Source organism: Cardiocondyla obscurior, linkage group LG11, assembly GCF_019399895.1.
Source record: "Cardiocondyla obscurior isolate alpha-2009 linkage group LG11, Cobs3.1, whole genome shotgun sequence".
In the NCBI taxonomy this organism is placed as follows: domain Eukaryota; kingdom Metazoa; phylum Arthropoda; class Insecta; order Hymenoptera; family Formicidae; genus Cardiocondyla; species Cardiocondyla obscurior.
Window position 1 is genome coordinate 2,989,531 of NC_091874.1, and position 17,041 is coordinate 3,006,571.

Here is a 17,041-nt window from a genome sequence, read left to right on the forward strand (position 1 = left end):
TACGCGAAGCCGGTGTCAATTGATATTGGGAACCCAAGACGAGGAGCGCTTTATCCCGTTCGCGAAATCGGCCGTTTTGAGAAGATTATTTTATAATACTCGTTCCTTACTGCATCTCGGTTTCACGTTAGAGTGATAAAAAAAAATCTTTGTCTTTCTTTGCCTCACAGTTCTTTGAATATGAATGTGTTTCTGCAAAATGCAGATTTATTCACGATGAATCGGTGGATTTTACAATTTTTTTTTTAGCTTTGACAACTGCTACCGGAATTATTTAATTTAAATAATAGCAACAAGCGTCCGCTCGCGCGGTATTCCTTTAAACGCAAATTTATAAAGCGTTTCGGACAAAAGCCACGCAAACGAAACACGGTTCTTTTGGCACACCCGGCAAGTCACGAAAATGTTTTGCGCTATACGTTTTTCGTAAGAGCCTATTATACGTATAAACGACGTGCACCGTGCCCACATCATAATTCCGAACAGGTCATATTCCGCTCTTGCGCTCCGCTTTATAATTATGTCAACTTTAAATGCCACCATTATGCGCCTTGAAAAGCAACGGCTGTTTTAACTAGAATTTAATTAGGATTTCCGCCTGCTTCTTTTTATATTGTACAGTACACATGTGTGTAAAATGAATGATTTCTCGCATCGAGACAAGGTTTGCAGATTACGCGAATTAAATATTAACATGTTAATACAATATCTTTTATTTATATATATATTTTTTATTCTGGAGAGAATATTTGCGTATGACGTTCTTAAGTGCCTGATCTACTTGGAAATTTTCTTTCAAACCTTTCACGAGCAGCGCTTACACGGCGCTGATAATAAATTTATCGCATTGCCACAGAGTCACGACAGGCAGCGCGAGTTAGAACTTTCGTTTTTTCCTTGGGGAAAGTTCATCCTCCGGCCGTAATTCAGTGGCCTGCTATCGAACGTAGCGGAGTCAGAATAATTCGCGTTTTCGTCTAATCGACAGTCCGCGGTCGAACATTCATTTAATTAAATCGCCGTCACGGTGGTTGCGCGCCCGCTTTTACGGAAACTTAAGCAATTAGGACGAAAAGCGCAAGGACAGATCGGAATACGATTAATAATTTATTCCAGGCACGTCGTTCGGCGAGCTGGCGACGCGGAGCGATCGAGAACAGGTGGGCGAGAGAAAAGAATCGAGACGGAACAGCGGCAGCGGCTGGAAGGACGACGAGAGGGCTACAAGGAGCACGCGGATCGCCAGCTGGACAGGTAAGAAAGTACCTGTTGAATTAACGTCAACCTCCCCCGGGCATTCCACTATTTCTACCGCGTCTAGTCTAATTTGCGTCAGGCGCATCCGATATAATAGTTATTAATTTTGACAAGTATGATGTCCAATGAAATAATGATTGGCGGATCAAAAACGAGCTCGCCGATATGCCGTATTATTCCGGCGGACTCGGGAATATTATTCGCGGGGTATTTCCCCATATAATTACCGTGTACGGCGATCACGCTGTTCGCGCACGTACGACGTTTCCGCCGATCAACGTGTCTGTCGTCCGTAATTGAAATTGATCGGGAATTAACGTCGCGCTTTAAACGATGGCTGTCTAAAGTAAAACTCTCGCTGATGCGCGACAGATGTAATGCGCGGGAGATAATCGGAAAAATTCTAAAAGAGATACATTTCGAAATTAATTAATCGCCGCGATAATCTGAATATTTGCCAATTTAATCGAGGTACTGTAATATTTTTTTTTTTTTTTTTTTTTTTTTATTTTAATCGCGAGGCAGCGCTGCAAGTTTAGAAAGAATGAGAGGGAAACGAACGAGTTTCACTGACGGTGTTTCTTTTTTAAGCACTATTATTAAAGATATGATTTTGCAACGCAAAATAATATTTGCCGTTTGATTTATCGAATTTAACGAGCACGCGACACGAAAGCGCGTAATCACAGCGGAAGTTTCGCCGGTGACGCGGTGCAATCTCTCGACGGAAAACAGAATATTCTGCTTCATTAATTTAATCAGCTATTTTAGGGAAGCCGCGAGCGCAGCCGTCTTCGAAATTTTCGACACTATCGGCAACTTCACGGGACGCCGCAAACTACAAGGCTTCCCTCCCGATATAAGCGCGAACAATGGTAACTTGTTTCGAAGTCGATAATACCCGTGGTGTATGGCGTAAGAATAGCTTCCCCGTCAAACGTGTATCTCACCATAGAATGCGCGGGTTGCACTGTCAGTGCGGTAGATTTATGCGGACTGAGCGTACAGTTATCGGACCTTGTCTTAGGTAGACCAACTAAAACTCTCAACACTATAATAAGTTAAGAGAACAACTTCTTATGGACGAAACTTTGCCGCGGAACATATTGGGAGACTATAACTTCATAAAACGTCTTCAATCAATAATATGCGCAGCCATAAATTGCGCGAGCTTTCGAAACAGCTTCGCTAATGATCAGGTTTTTTAAATCAATAAATCTAGCTCGGGTTACATTATTGCGCTGAAATTATTAGCGGCTCGAATAACGAGCATCGATACGATTATTAATATTTATTGTGCTCATTAATAAACTAATTGAAACGTATGTTTACATAATGTTACGAATATCAAAATGTGATAAATAACAATTGAATTGCCGTTGTCTAACGACACGCTAAAATCGTTCCGTTTTTTTCTTGCGAAATGGGGCATTTGGGTTTTTGGGAATATTTATAACTTCGCTAAGTGTTTAATATATAAATGAGCGGATAAGCAATCGGAAAGTAAAATATTCGGACGTAATTTGTTGAGCTGAGATGGCCGCGATATCGCGCGTAGTCGAGCTCTCTCAAGTTCTGCGCGTAACTTTAAAACGAGTTAAATCAACGGCACTCGAAAACTTTCGGAAAATTATTTAATTCGTATAGTCGCTATTTAATAACGATATTGGACTTGTCATGAATAAATAATTTAATAATTTTGGGTTAACTAATTGTAACTTTTTGGTTTTCTTTTCGTCATAATTGTTTTCAAACATATCGTCTGCACTTCAGCGTCGGTATTTTACTTTTTAACGATCGTTTCCCTCCACATCACGATGTCAAATTTTCAATTTATTAGCCGCGAAAGCGGATTGCCGCGCGGAATTGTACATTACATGATAAAAGAACCGATACGGAACGGAGAAAACGCTTCGACAAAATATATTTTACCTTACGAAAGAATATTACTCGCGAATTTATCGCACGGGGCCGACAACTTTTACGACGCCGTTGGCCCGGAAACGTTTAAGCGAGGGTGTTTCGTGGATGTCTCGCGTTTGCCCGTGGATTATCCAATTATGTTACCCGCCCGTTTTCCCAAACTCTTTTTTTCTCTCTTCCTCTTGCTTCCTATCATTTTCCTTGCTCTATTCTGCGGTTAGATCGTGATTTCCCGATGTATTCTGCATATATTTCTTTTATACGTTTTTTTTTTTTTTTTTTACTTTTCCCTCACGCGACATCACACCTTTTCGCCCCCGCGAGATAAGCGCTATCTTTTTGAGTGCGCGGAATGCTGATATGTACCTTCGCGGCTCAGCGCGATGGAATGCGACCTTATCGTGCCAACTAACAAATATTTCGTGCGCGACTAATGCGCGCGTATAGTCTCAATGCATACACGTACACACGTTCGAGGAGTAGGAATAGAGAGACGGGAAAACGAAGAATAGCGAGAGGAGATTGCTCGCTAAAACTACGCCGCGCAAATATTTACCGAAATGTACATTATTCTTTCCCTCCGCCTCGTCCGGCATTTGACATAGCTTCGGCAAATGGATTCCTCGACTGCGTTATGAAAACACGAGCGAGTACGGAAAGCGGAATGAAAAGACAAGAGAGAATCATAACGTCGACCCCGCAGTATCTCTTTATTAAACCTAGAGACGCACAGAGTTCGATCATTGAAGTAACGCTACCTTTTTACGGAACACTGTACGAGGATCGTTGCAAATTGTTGACGTTTGTGTAAATATAAGTACATGACGATGTTATGTGGCGCGGAACTGTGTTTGTTTGACCTGGGGTTTTAAAAAAGAAAGAGATGTCGCGAGAAAAAATATATTCTGTGTTTCTTAAAAAAAGGAAAAAATTAAAAAATGTATATATAAAAGAGACGATATAATTATTTGAAAAATTGTGTTCTATGGAGAATTATACGACTAAAAGATTATTAAAATTTATTTTTAAATTTTGGATACGGTTTCTACAAACGTTCGTATTTCGTTAATATGACGTTGATAATATTGTACGTACGTGCGACGTAGCATAGTTTCGCTTGTCTTTATCATTACTCGCCGAACTGCGCAAACAATGTTTTCAATGGATGTCGAAGTTCGTGTGTAACTTTCCGAAGGTATTCTGACCTAGCAATCTATTGCTGCTTCTTCATTTCACGGATACGCGACTGGCGAATTCCTTTGGTGCATTACGAAAATATGCGTTCGGGAAAATAGTTCAGTCGAAGTTATGCCGATCGCGAACTTTGTGCCTCCATTAAGACATACTTGCGATAAGACGTGCGAATTTATCATCAAATTGTGATTCATTGAACGCGAATGGTAGATCGCGAATAAATCGGGCCGTTGTTGGACGATTTCTAATGCGAAATACCGTAGTTTATTTTGCAATTAAGAAAAAGAGCCACGAAAGTAAAATTAAGTCGTGCACTAAATTAATTCAGCTGTTAAATGTTAAAATGATTCATCAATATACGTATCTAAATGCGAGCTTACGTAAGAATTTCAGATTCGATTTTTCCATACTAAGATATTAATCAGCCTCGGTAATAAACCAGCACGATTTCCACAAATAAATCCCCAAGGTTTTTTTTCAGGTCGGGCAAGCGCAGCGTACTTTCTCTTTTAATTTCGAAACTGTTTACCGAGTGTATATTTGCATCCTCATTCGCGATCCAGCGATATTTCAATTAAAGATGCCGATACTCATCGGCTTAACATTGCAAGCGGGCACGGACGAAAAATTGTCCGACCGACTTTTATACGCGCGCCATCGAATAAAAATGATAATTGACGTTAATTAATATCGAGGTCGCAGCCTTCTCACGGAGCGGTATCGCCATCGATATAAATTTCAATTATAATGCCAGGATATCGGGCGTTGCATCATATCTCGTATACGCGGGTTGTTTTTCGTCCTCGGATGGAACCGGCCGCCAATTAAATTTGTCTCCTTACGTCTCGATCGGTCATTAATCTCCCCGCGCATCGACATCTCAGGCGTGACATTAATCATTATTACTCTCCTTACGCCGGAAACTGTCGTAACACGCGAAAGTTGACGCGCGGTGATTTGTCTTAATTAACGATTATTTCATGGATTTGATTGCATTACCATGCCGAGCGTGACACTCGCTATTAAGACTGCTACCGGAATCGCGCTGTAATCCGTGCTCAAATTTGTTCGTGGAAATCGTGCAATTAGCCACGTTGAACGTGCCGCGTTTACGATCAACGCGTTTGTTTTCTCGTAGGAGCATCGCTCTCGAGAAACTTGAGTACGAGATCCGACATTACGTCTTTTAGTTCTTTTTTTTTTTTTTTTTTTTTTTTTTAAACGATTTAGTTTTCGCGGAATTTGGATATGTGGCATATCTTCGTAGCGATTCGCGATATCTCTAAACGTTTGACCGTGCAGCCGAGTTTCTTGGCAAACGAGCGTATCGCTTTCAAAGTGATTCACACTTCTGAGTTATGCACAGTCAATTTGTCATATTACACGGCTGATAATCGGTATGAAATTACATAAGTTCGCGAAAATTGTATTTACAATTTTCCTCGTGACTATAATTGCGCTCACATAACCCGCTTTGCTCGATAGTCAAAGTTATTATAAACTCAGGCGAGGATTATACGCACATGCAAATTCTCGAAATACAGGTTTTAAATCAATTCTACTCTGGTATAATAGATTATATAGAAATGTAAAAGCTGCTACGTAATGATATAACACCCGTTGAATCATCCGTGGAAGTAGCATTTTGTTTTGGATTATGATCAATGGAGGAAACACGAGGCAAACTTTTCTGACTGGCTTACGCTGTTCATATACGCGTGCATATGTATATGCAGGATGTATACATCTTCGAGATAAAACTCTGGCGAAAAGATAATTTTTAGCGGAAAAAAGTACCGTACGAATTTATCGAAGTGCGCTAGTTAAATTAAAATATTAGCAAAAAACTCAAAGACTAAAATAGTAAAAGTATTCAATTACTGAATAAACAATATAAACCGTTGAGTCATCAAACAAACAACGTTATTATTAATGGTGCATAAATTTTTTTTTTGCATTTTTAAAATTATTTCTTTTCCCAGACGAAAAATATATTAATAACTTTTAAAATTAAATTTTCCTCTGGTCAAACTTTTGAACTATATTTCATAGTCAGATTCTTATTTTTATTTTGCCACAAAAATATTTTTATATGCATGATGCTTCAGCAAAATGGGTCACTAAACAAAATCGTTATTTTTATTTATTTCAATACGTTCAAATATAAAAGTAAAAAAGAAAAAAAAATACCCGCGAATGTATAATTTTATCTCTTGGAGAACTATGTCTTTCCGTTGCGCACGCGAGTATTGTAACACACGGCATTGCGTTGTCATGTGCGAGGTCGCGTATCACGGGAGACGTGCACGTGAAAAGTTGTTGCGCATGTTATTAACCATACGGGACGTAAAACGCGGCTAGATCAGCCGGCCGTGCGATAAATGTCATAATACGTCTGCGACCATTGTGCGTTTACATTACGCTGGACAGGACAACAGCCGCGACGAGGCCGCAAAGGCGAAATATTACTCGCATCGTGCATAACAAATATTTAATATCCACCTTCTCTCCGAAATTTCTCTCGCTTTATTAAACGTGCGGCAAAGTGTAAGAAAAATTTGATAACTCAATGGCAAAATAAAAAAGCAATGAAAATAATATTAAACATAATAATTTAATGTTTTATTTTTTTTTAATTATTCGTCAATTAAACCGCGCTGTCTGAGCTCCGACCGTTCGTGAGACATTATTCTCGCGGCTTGCGAAGGATTCGGCTATTCTAATTTCGCGGCCGCAATTAGAAGCCGGGCCGGTGGAAACTTCGGGCCGACCAGAATCAAGGAAGTGGCGTCTTACCGCAAAAATAAACCGCCGTTAATTACGAGCTAATGAGAAGTTGTGGGCGGCAGGCGGAGGTGGGAAAAGTTCGGCCCGTTTCACGGAAGGTCGCCCACTTTCAACAATTTGCGATCTGAATTCGTCGACTTTTCCGACGTCTCGCTTCCCCACTCTCACGCCGACGAAATTACGTAGCAATAATCTCGAGTTTCTCGAGGTCGCCCGCTAATTGCGCTACTCGCCCCGAGTTTTATCGGCGATAATCTCCCGTTATCGGTACCGCAGAAGTAATCTAGTAACCCAGACGGATGTGAAATATTTATTACGTACGATAAGATAGCATGGTAATTTTAGTCACTTCCTTTTCTGATTTCTTTAATGTTTGACTTAAAAAAAAAATGGCAATTAAACCATTCTTACTAAAATAATGTCGAAAGTAAATTACAAGACTCGATTGCCCTCCATTGTTTTACAAGAAAGCTAAGATAAATCATAAAAGTGACATTTTAATAAGAGGCGAGTAGAGTCCGGTAAACACGAGATCAACAGGCTGATGAATGATGTTCTGTCGTCTACATATTTGAATATAAAAAAAGTCACATGGTAAATTTAAAAAATTAAAAAAAAAAATAAAAACTTTTTCTATCATTAATCAATTAATAAAAACTAGTTGTACGACAAAGCGTCAGGCATCAGGCTAGCAAAGCTGGCGACGCTGATTAACCAATCTCGTTATCGCCGTTTCATAAATCGCCTCGTTATGACTGCATCTGTAACCGTGATTATTGTCGGACACGTTCGCGTGTGTTAGCGAGCGAGAATCTTTGGGCGTGAGACAAACATCTATTAATAGGTGGACGTTGCAGCTCGTCTAATCCGAGTATGAATCAAGGATGCGTCGATAACAGCTAGTTCTCGAGAGAGAAAACGATAGACGGTACTACTGATGTGAGAGAGAAATAGAGAGAGAGAGCAAAAAAGAGAGAGAGGATTTATCTCGTGGAGTCTAAAAGAACCTAGCTGGTATTATCCGACATACTTTTTTTTGTCAGAAGTCTTGATTGAAAATACAATATCTATATTTTCCCCGTTTTTCCCACCCCCTGAAAATGAAGGCGCAGCATTTTACTGCAATTAGCAGCGATGGGTACCGGACGAGCTTCACCGCTTATTAAGAAATCTGCATTTACTTTTTGATGAAAGTAAATGCGCCCCTGAAGTTGACTCTCCGCGGGATAAAAGCTCTACGTCTGTTTACAGTGGCTCACTCTCATCTGCGTATTTTGCATTTCTGTATTAGGGAAATGAGAGATTAACAGGACGGTTAATATTCGATTCCGTTAGTTCAGCGAGCTCGACGAGACGCGCCTGTTATATTTTGATAAGCTTTTTATGTCAATTGCATTTTGTATTTTGAGATAAACCAACGCGAAGGTGCACTGACGCTCGTGTCCCGCAACAACTTGCGCCTACGCTTTCCAATGAAATCTCAGTGAATGGCATTTTTATCGCGGCACGTCGTGAAATAATTCTCTATGATTCACCGCATATATGTCTCTTTTAATATTGATCGAGAAAAAGCGACGAACGCGAGTATTATTACCAGTAGAAATGTTAACGTAACGTAACGCAACGTCGGTGTCGATGTATGTGCATCACGTTTATCCGTTTACCGCGTTTCAGTTGCAATTACAAGCACGACCGATTCCGTCCCAATTAAAAAAGCGTGACCTAGCGCGTTCGATTTCTTAATTAATTAATTAATTCGCGGAGCACGCTCGATTCAAGTTACAATTCGTGAAACGTTCTCTTAACGTTTTTTTTTTTTTTTTTTTTTTTTTTGCGTATTGACGGAAAACGTCGCCGTTTGCCCCATTTCAGAAATTCCACGTCGTCATTCCGCCGCAATCGCCACAGCCACTTTTGATCGCAGCCGAGTCTAAGGATCGCGGCACAGCCAGGCAAATATTTTACTAGAAAACGTTGCGCCGCCGGCGCTCAGAGATTTACATACATTATAATAAGCAAACAAACGCGAGTGTAACGCCGTTTGTATATTTTCGGCATAATTAGCGAATAGTAAAACCGAACGCCCCGCGTGAACCGTTAAAGCCTTCGTCGCCACTGCTAATTGAGAAATCACCTTTGACCTCGAGCGATCCGCTTCCTAGAAACATCTCGGATGATCAAAGAGACGCTGTACCTCCTCGAACTTGTGTCATCAATATTGATCCGCAGTGACGTATGCTTTATGACATTTTAAAATTCCGAAAAAAATTCCGATAGTTAAATGACGCGACGCAGTTTCTGTTTATGACAGTCTTACGGCCGAGAAAAAGTTCAGCGATCGGTGTCGCGCGTAAATTGCAATTAATATAGGAATAGTAACGTGATATGTGATTTTGCGTATTTCGTCTATAAATTCGTTATGCAGTTTGCGAAACAAGTAGCTTCGTCGTTCAACAAATTGCCCCGTCTAACACTCGACTGACTTTGTGCCGGCAGGTAAAGGGTCAAAGATCAAAACAAGGCGCAGACCCCTCCCGTTTTCGCTGATGGTGAAATGATTTACAGTGGATTGTTATGGCTCGCTTCTAGCGAGCGGTGATTAAACTTTCCTGCTGCGATACCAACTCGGTGACAAACGGCAAAGGATGAAAAGCTCGCGGCCCGTCGCGTCGCACCGGGACGACAACCTGACCCGTTCAGGCAGTAAAACACGGCGTCGACACGCGTCATTGTGCCTCGACTTGCGAGAAAATTAGCTGACACGTCTAGCTATGTAGCAGGCCTTTTGCACGCTTTGTTCTTTTTTGTTCGCGTTACACCCACGAAAGACGATCGGACGGTTCTATTCAAAGAGACGTTCGGACTACTTGAAGCGCTTTTTTTCTCTCTCATTATTTTTATTTTTTTTTTTTCTTTTTCCTTTTTTTTTTTTTCTCGTTGTCATCATACTTCGCTGGATTCGAGCTGTCAATATAATGCATGTAAGGTAAAAAGATGGATGCAAATTCCGTTCGTATGCCTTGCAAGCGAGGTAATCTCGTTCGCTTGCCAATAACAATTTATCGACATTGATATGAGTTCGTGCCTTTCGCGCTCGCGACGCTTTGCCGGTTCATTCGTCTGTTACAGTCTGCTTTTTTAATCGCGGTCTGCATTTTTATTTTCCGCGAAAGAGAGAGAGAGAGAAAAAAAACCGTTACGGTCGCTCGTGAATTGCCCTAAATGCGGGGAAGCGCCCTGTCATTTTTCATTACCGCGTCATGTCACGCACCATAAGTCGCGCGCTATTACGGGTGGTTAAACGTGGGGAATTATCATGGGATTGTTATGTCATTGATCGTTGCCGCTCGGGGAACATTAAAGGGACACGACTCGTTAGAACATGCCGCTCTTGGATCCGTTCATTAGCGGCTGATTAACTCATTAGCGTGCACGATAATTGTTACAGAAAGTTTTAAAATTTCTTCCTCGATAAATATTAATTTCATAATTATTCATTTAAAGCCGATGATTTTAACAATAATACGTTGCCCGAGCTTTAATATAAATTTTTTTTTTTATACTTCTACATTGTACATGCAAAATTTGAATTAAAAATATCTTTCAATTTATAGTGAAAATAAGTTACAATAACAGTTGTTGAAAGAATGATTAAACAGATGCGTTATTCTTAATGCGCGGGTCATTATTAAGAACACTGCAAACAACGAGCTGGATGTGTGGGAGAATGTATGTTTGGCGTCAGTTTATTTCGATTTAACCTGAAAAAAATGTCGAGCAAAGAACTTTTTAGTTATACTCGACAGTGACATACTTCACGAATCAAGTTACCGGCTAGATTTAAATCTTCTGCAAAAATAGTAGGGTGAATATTCCAATAACGATTAAAATTGATGGATTGCGACGGGAGGAATTTACGCGCTATGCGACAGACGGAACGTACAATAGTAAAGTAAATACATCTACTAGCGTATTGTAAAACACCCACACACCCGCACGCACTGTGAGATGCGAGATCGTTTTGAAGCCGGCAGATTTCTTACGTCTTTTCATCCGATATTATTATCGTTTATTAAAATTTCTCGTTTCCGTTGACGTAAAGGAAAGAAGCAAGAGAAAAGTGAGCGCAACGATTATTCACGTGCGTCTCATAGTCGAAATTTTTGCGAACCGCCGAAGTCGCCGCCGAGTCTCGATTAAAAGCGTTCCACCAGTTTATGAAGTGCATCGGGTTTCATGCTGAAATACGATTCTCGAGGGGTGGAAAAATGGACTACTTCTCTCACGACGTTTGCCGAAGAGTAATCGACCCGCCGCGGCGGGTTGGTTCCAATTCTTTTCCTCCGCTCGCCCTCGCGCTTTCGTAGACCGCGGTCGCGGAACCGTGAAATAGCCGTAATTAAAATAGATGTAATCACTCGGCCGCGGTAGCTACGTGGAAAAGTACACCGGTGGTGCTACGTGGGCATTATCCTAAGCGCGAAGCTTTGTCCGGCGCGCGCACACGCGCACACGGATGAGCTGTTAACACAAGACTCGAGAAACAATTTTGTTTTATCCATTTAAGCAGTTTCGTTGTTCACGGTCCATTGCTTTCGTATGCGCCGGGTAATATTTTAACGTCATTGCTCAAACGAAATTAAGCTCTTGTGTTATCGCTCAGAATTTCTTTTATATTGAATTTCTTTTACATTGGCTTTGTGCCGGTGAAATTAGCAGATGAATGCAAGACCGTTAACTGACCGCGAAGTAACGATTGATTTTACTTTGTTCGCTCGCGTGAACAATTTCTTATATTTTATATTAAATATTTTATATCTCGTTGTCGGATCCGTTATTTTCTCTGTCGGGAATGCTTATCTGTTACATTTTATGTATTCGATTATCCGACTGTTATGCACGCGTGGTGCATATGTAAACGTGCAATTGTGCTCTATTTTACAATAGCAACTTTCGGCGGGTTGGCTCCAAGAGTCGTATGCGAGACAGAAGGGAGAAGGTGAATTACTATGCAGGTACCTTCAAGGTGGCCGAGAATATTCTTTGTGATTTATTGGCGACGTAAATCCGTGGCAACGAAGGGTGCAAGGAGAACGCAAGGGAAAGACGGATTGTAAGAGTGAAATAGGAAAAAAGAAACGAGTTACGACGGGGGTGAGAGAACGGTATGGGCGGTCGACAGTTGAGGGGGAGGGAAGGTAGGAAATCTTTTACCGGAGGACCTGCTTCCTCTTTGCACTCGCTACAGAAAGAGACCATTATGAGGATCCACCGGGAAAAGGTTCACGATTGTCCCGCGAATATATTGTTAAAATGCAGGCGAATGCGCATTCGCGAAAAAAGAACGATGTAAAAGTTGGCAGGAAATAAGGAAACACGTTTTCTATATGTATCAAACTTGCGAAGACTCGCGTCTTCGAGACGTGAATAAAACCATTGATTGAAAAATCCTCCACTTACAATAAGACCGTGGTAATGTCTAAACGTGAAACGAAATAGAATTGTGTTCTAGAAATTTTTTTATAACGTTTTAATTATAGACTGCTTCTGATATTTAAAAAAATTAGATTAAAATAATCGTGATCGTGGGGCGGCGCTTAGATACAAATATATAGATGTTTTATGTAAATATTCGATCTTTCGACGTTGTTCGAAAAAATTGGCGACGGTTCATTAAGAATGTCATAATTCAGGATTTAAGAATTCGCGGTGGATTTTTTTTTGTGCCAAGTAGAAATGGCAGAGTTCGAAAAAGAATTATGTTCGGATTCTTCGCGGTTCTAAGAACATTGGACGAAAGACAGAGCTAACATCGTTGCCGTTGTAACATGGAGTGACTGAGAAGCTCGAGAAAGTAATCTGTCCCACTTTTCACCCTTAACCAGCCTAGTGACTAGGGTCTTCTGAAAAGGAATTTACGGAGCCTTCCTACACGTTCCACGTCTCGTAACTTGAGTGAAACCACATATATATCGAATAGTAAGCTAACTTTGATCCTTATCTTTATCCGATACCATAATATTTCTCGACAATAATTACGGAAAATTGTATCCTATTGTAAAAGGAAGACGTAGAAAAGAAAAAAAGAGCGACTTACCGATCGATGCGCAGCGGAGTTGATGACGCAACTACGATGATCTGTAACAAATAAATATAAATTGTTTTATTGTAGACATGTGAAAATCGCATTCAGATTAATTTAAAATCGCGAGAACTAATTATTGAACTAATTATTTTCGCGCATTGCTGTACGATACTCCCCCCGTTTGTATTTAATACTTGCATTTAATTATTTATTTTAATTTTTTCTAGTAAATAAAATTGTCACGCTTTTTCTTTTATTATTATTACTCACAAATCTCGCATCGTTTTTAGTAGAACATTTATATGTCAATGTCTGCGCTGCATAGTTAACTCTATAGCCACGGTTGGTTGTGTTTGAAAGCAGGATCCTTCGCATATCCGCTTATTATACCTTTACTAACCGAAGGCGCAGAAACGATAGTTCGCTGGAAATGACATGGGGATATTCCGTTTGCGTTTGCATTGGGTAATTTTTTCAAAAATTCAGATATCGCGAGGAAAAATATCACCGTAATCGACGTAACTCGAAATCGTGACAAAGAAAGAACTTTAGAAGCTTTCTTTTTACAACGCAAGTCATATTTGTCATACATGTTTTTCCTGGATGCTGTCTACAGTCTGACAAGCTTATATTGGGAACCTGTCTTATGCAAGTAACATCGGAGAAAATAACGTGGTCACATAGTCATAAGTATAGCGAATCGATTTAATAAGGGAGGAAGCGATGTTCTGCTTAATCGATTATTCATGGATCTTTAATGACATCGATTACCTTTTTGCGACATCTGAGACATATAATGCACTTCAGAACTGGTTTGTTTTTTTTCTCCCGAAGGATAAAATGCTGCAACTAAGCCGCGTATCGAATAACCATCGAAGATTATAACGCACGATACTTCCAACACGAAGCAAGAATGTCATTAAATAAATTACTAATAGAAATTATATATTACAACGCTATTGAAACGTTACACTTTAAATAGGATTAAGTAATGTCATAATTTAACTTAATCTTATATATAATATATATATATATATATTACGGTTTGCTGTTATCTGAATTTAATGTTCTAGTTTGATACGTGTTCTAACGTAATGTTCTAAATACATCGCTCTGTTTTGCGAACTTGTATCTGTCATTTGCGCGAAAACGTTTTATCTATATAAGACAAATTACAGATCGTTATATTCGTTAGCAATGAGAAGCGCAAGAATAAGTCGCTTCGTCGTGAATTTTTCACGCTCCATCGCGGCCCGGGTTGAACCGTTTCCTCGTCAGACGACTCTTAACGATAACAAGCTGCTCGGAAACAAGCGCGGTCATTCGCTCTAAGTAAGAAAAATCGAGCGAGGCTAAGTTCCTGCGCTACCTATATACAAACCGCCAGTTGCAATGTATCGTAAATGTAGCACATGTACCCGAGTAGAATCGACCGTATGCGCTCGCGCATACAAGCCGGAAAAAATTTGTAAGAATTATTTGATAATACTCGCAAACGTGCTCTGTAGCATTTTATAAAAATTTTCAATTCTGAAAAACATCTACGCAGAATAATTCCATTTCTTTTATATTCATAGAATTCTTTGCTTTCATAACAGCGTTAAATTCTCATAATGTCTTGCGCGACTGTTCGCGATGTTGCAAAACGTTTAACGAAGAATTGCGAGAAGAGCACCGCGTAGAACATTGTTCGCCAGAAACTTCACGATGTCTTCCCAGGGACGAGTTCCACGGGTTTGGCCAACTTCCGGCCACGATCGCCCGTGAGTCCTTGTTCATGCGGAATCCACTTCCGCCCATATTCTGCTAGATTCACGAGACCAGTGGGATATCACTGACAGCGCGAACGAGGTCACGGGGTTTAAGGATTTTCATGATAACGAATTAGTTACGGTACAGTTGTTAAATCCCAATGATAAGTTTATAACAGCCAGTCTGGTTTTTAAATTTTTAATTATATCTCAAATGCCCGCGGGACGGACTGTACCGAAATGTTGACTATTTAAATCAAGAATAAATGGAACGAAGAATTTAGAAAATACGTAACACTCGTGCATAAATTATTTACATTTTTTATCGATCAATTTTCCAAATATCGCAGATTTGCGCTGCAAATTCTAAATATTTTAAATGGATATGTTATAGACTTCTGTGATTACGTGTACAGCAAATAATGACAAGAGAGCTACAAATTGTTTTTGCAATTTAATTCAATTATGAATTAAGAGAAATTGAGGGAGGGAAAGATGGGGAGTTAAACCATCACTAATTCATACGACGTCGTAAACTCAATACGTAGTGGCGAGACACGTTGTTTCGACAGAACTGTTTACACCCACGACGTTTAGCTTCGCGTTTAGCTCAGGCGCATTCATGGGATGGTGAATGTAGCTATAAACCTTCGAGGCATATAATGACCCCGTTCTTAACCCGGTCGCAGAAAATTACCACCTTCGCCTGATAGGGCGATTTAACGAATGAAGACAAAGATGCACTTTGCAGAAAGCAACATGACGATGATAGGCCCTGTCTTACGATCAACTTAATACGGCCGTTAATTACACTTGTGTTTTGTATTTACAAATATATTTATTTGAAATTTAATAGGCGATTCTTTTTTTTTTACATGCAGTACGTGTCGGTGAAGCGATGAGCTGAACGTATTATAAATTCGAGCAAAATTTTATACTTTTAATCTTTTATATAATTTTTACGAAGAATTCTTACGAGCAATATTAATAATAATAATAATAATATTATATCTTTTTCGTTTGAAGAATAGGAACATTTTTGCTGTTCCAGCAAAAGACGCAATTTCCAATAAAAACAATAGAAATTATGCAACTGTCGGGTTAACTTTCGGTGACACGAGTCACCACTGACTGAGTGCTTTTCTCGGCAAATATAGAACGGTATAATGAGATTCATTCGGCGGGTCGGGCGTTTTGTAAACTTCGATTGAATATTTGATGAGGAGGAACGATCTAGAGCGGCGGTCGCATTGCGCCGCGATAAAGATGATTCACGCGATCGTGAATTCAATATCCCGGGAAGTCGGCGTCATCGTCGCGTCGTTGTCGTTTCTCGGCCGCGAAAATCCCACGGTTCTCCACTTCTCGAAAATTCATAGATTCCGACGAACCGACCGTCTGGCGTCGAGTTTTACTTTAGCGAAAATCTTTGCCGCTTAAAACGAGCTCCTTCCTGTAACGATCGACATGCCGATCTTCTAGTCGCCGATTCGCGAGCTTACAAAGATAAAAGTTATAACCCGCGAATCGAACTTTAACAGTTGCACAATGTGTCGCTGCTCGCCATTTGCTGTTATAAGAAATCTAAAGTCTGATAATTTTTTTTTTTTTTTAATAAATTATTTCAGATTTATTGTTGACGTTAAACATTTTAATTATAATTTCGAAGATTATGGATTGCATGTACGAAAAATTAAGGAATAACGACAGGCTGGTTTCAAAGTTACGCGGAATAATTTACAATAAGGCTCGCAATACGAGGCACCGTCTTAAGATTGTAAGAGAGTGAGAGGAAGTGCTGAGAGCAAGTTGATCGATTCTGGCGCAACTCAAATAAGAGAAGTACAGTTTATCGAAGTTCAAATCGTAAGTGGAATAGGGTTGATCTTCGCCGTGGCAGAACTTACGGTAGTTCGCTTGTCGGCCGGCATTAAGTAATCAATTTCGCCGCACAAGCGACGTCTTCTTTACGTCGATTGAGAAGCCTCTAATTAATTACCCAAACTTACCCGCTACGCATTCTCGCTCTCTCTTTCTCTCTTTC

General features: G+C 40.1%; 1 protein-coding gene across 2 annotated transcripts in view; it reads left to right on the top strand.

The window, feature by feature from the left end:
• Cmpy (crimpy) overlaps positions 1-17,041 on the top strand; it is a 231,358-nt gene that overhangs the window by 135,664 nt on the left and 78,653 nt on the right. For both annotated transcript variants that reach the window (XM_070663251.1, XM_070663249.1), the window contains exon 6: positions 1,117-1,254. In XM_070663251.1, coding sequence (XP_070519352.1) covers positions 1,117-1,254 — 138 coding nt within the window. The remainder of the gene's footprint in view (positions 1-1,116; positions 1,255-17,041) is intronic.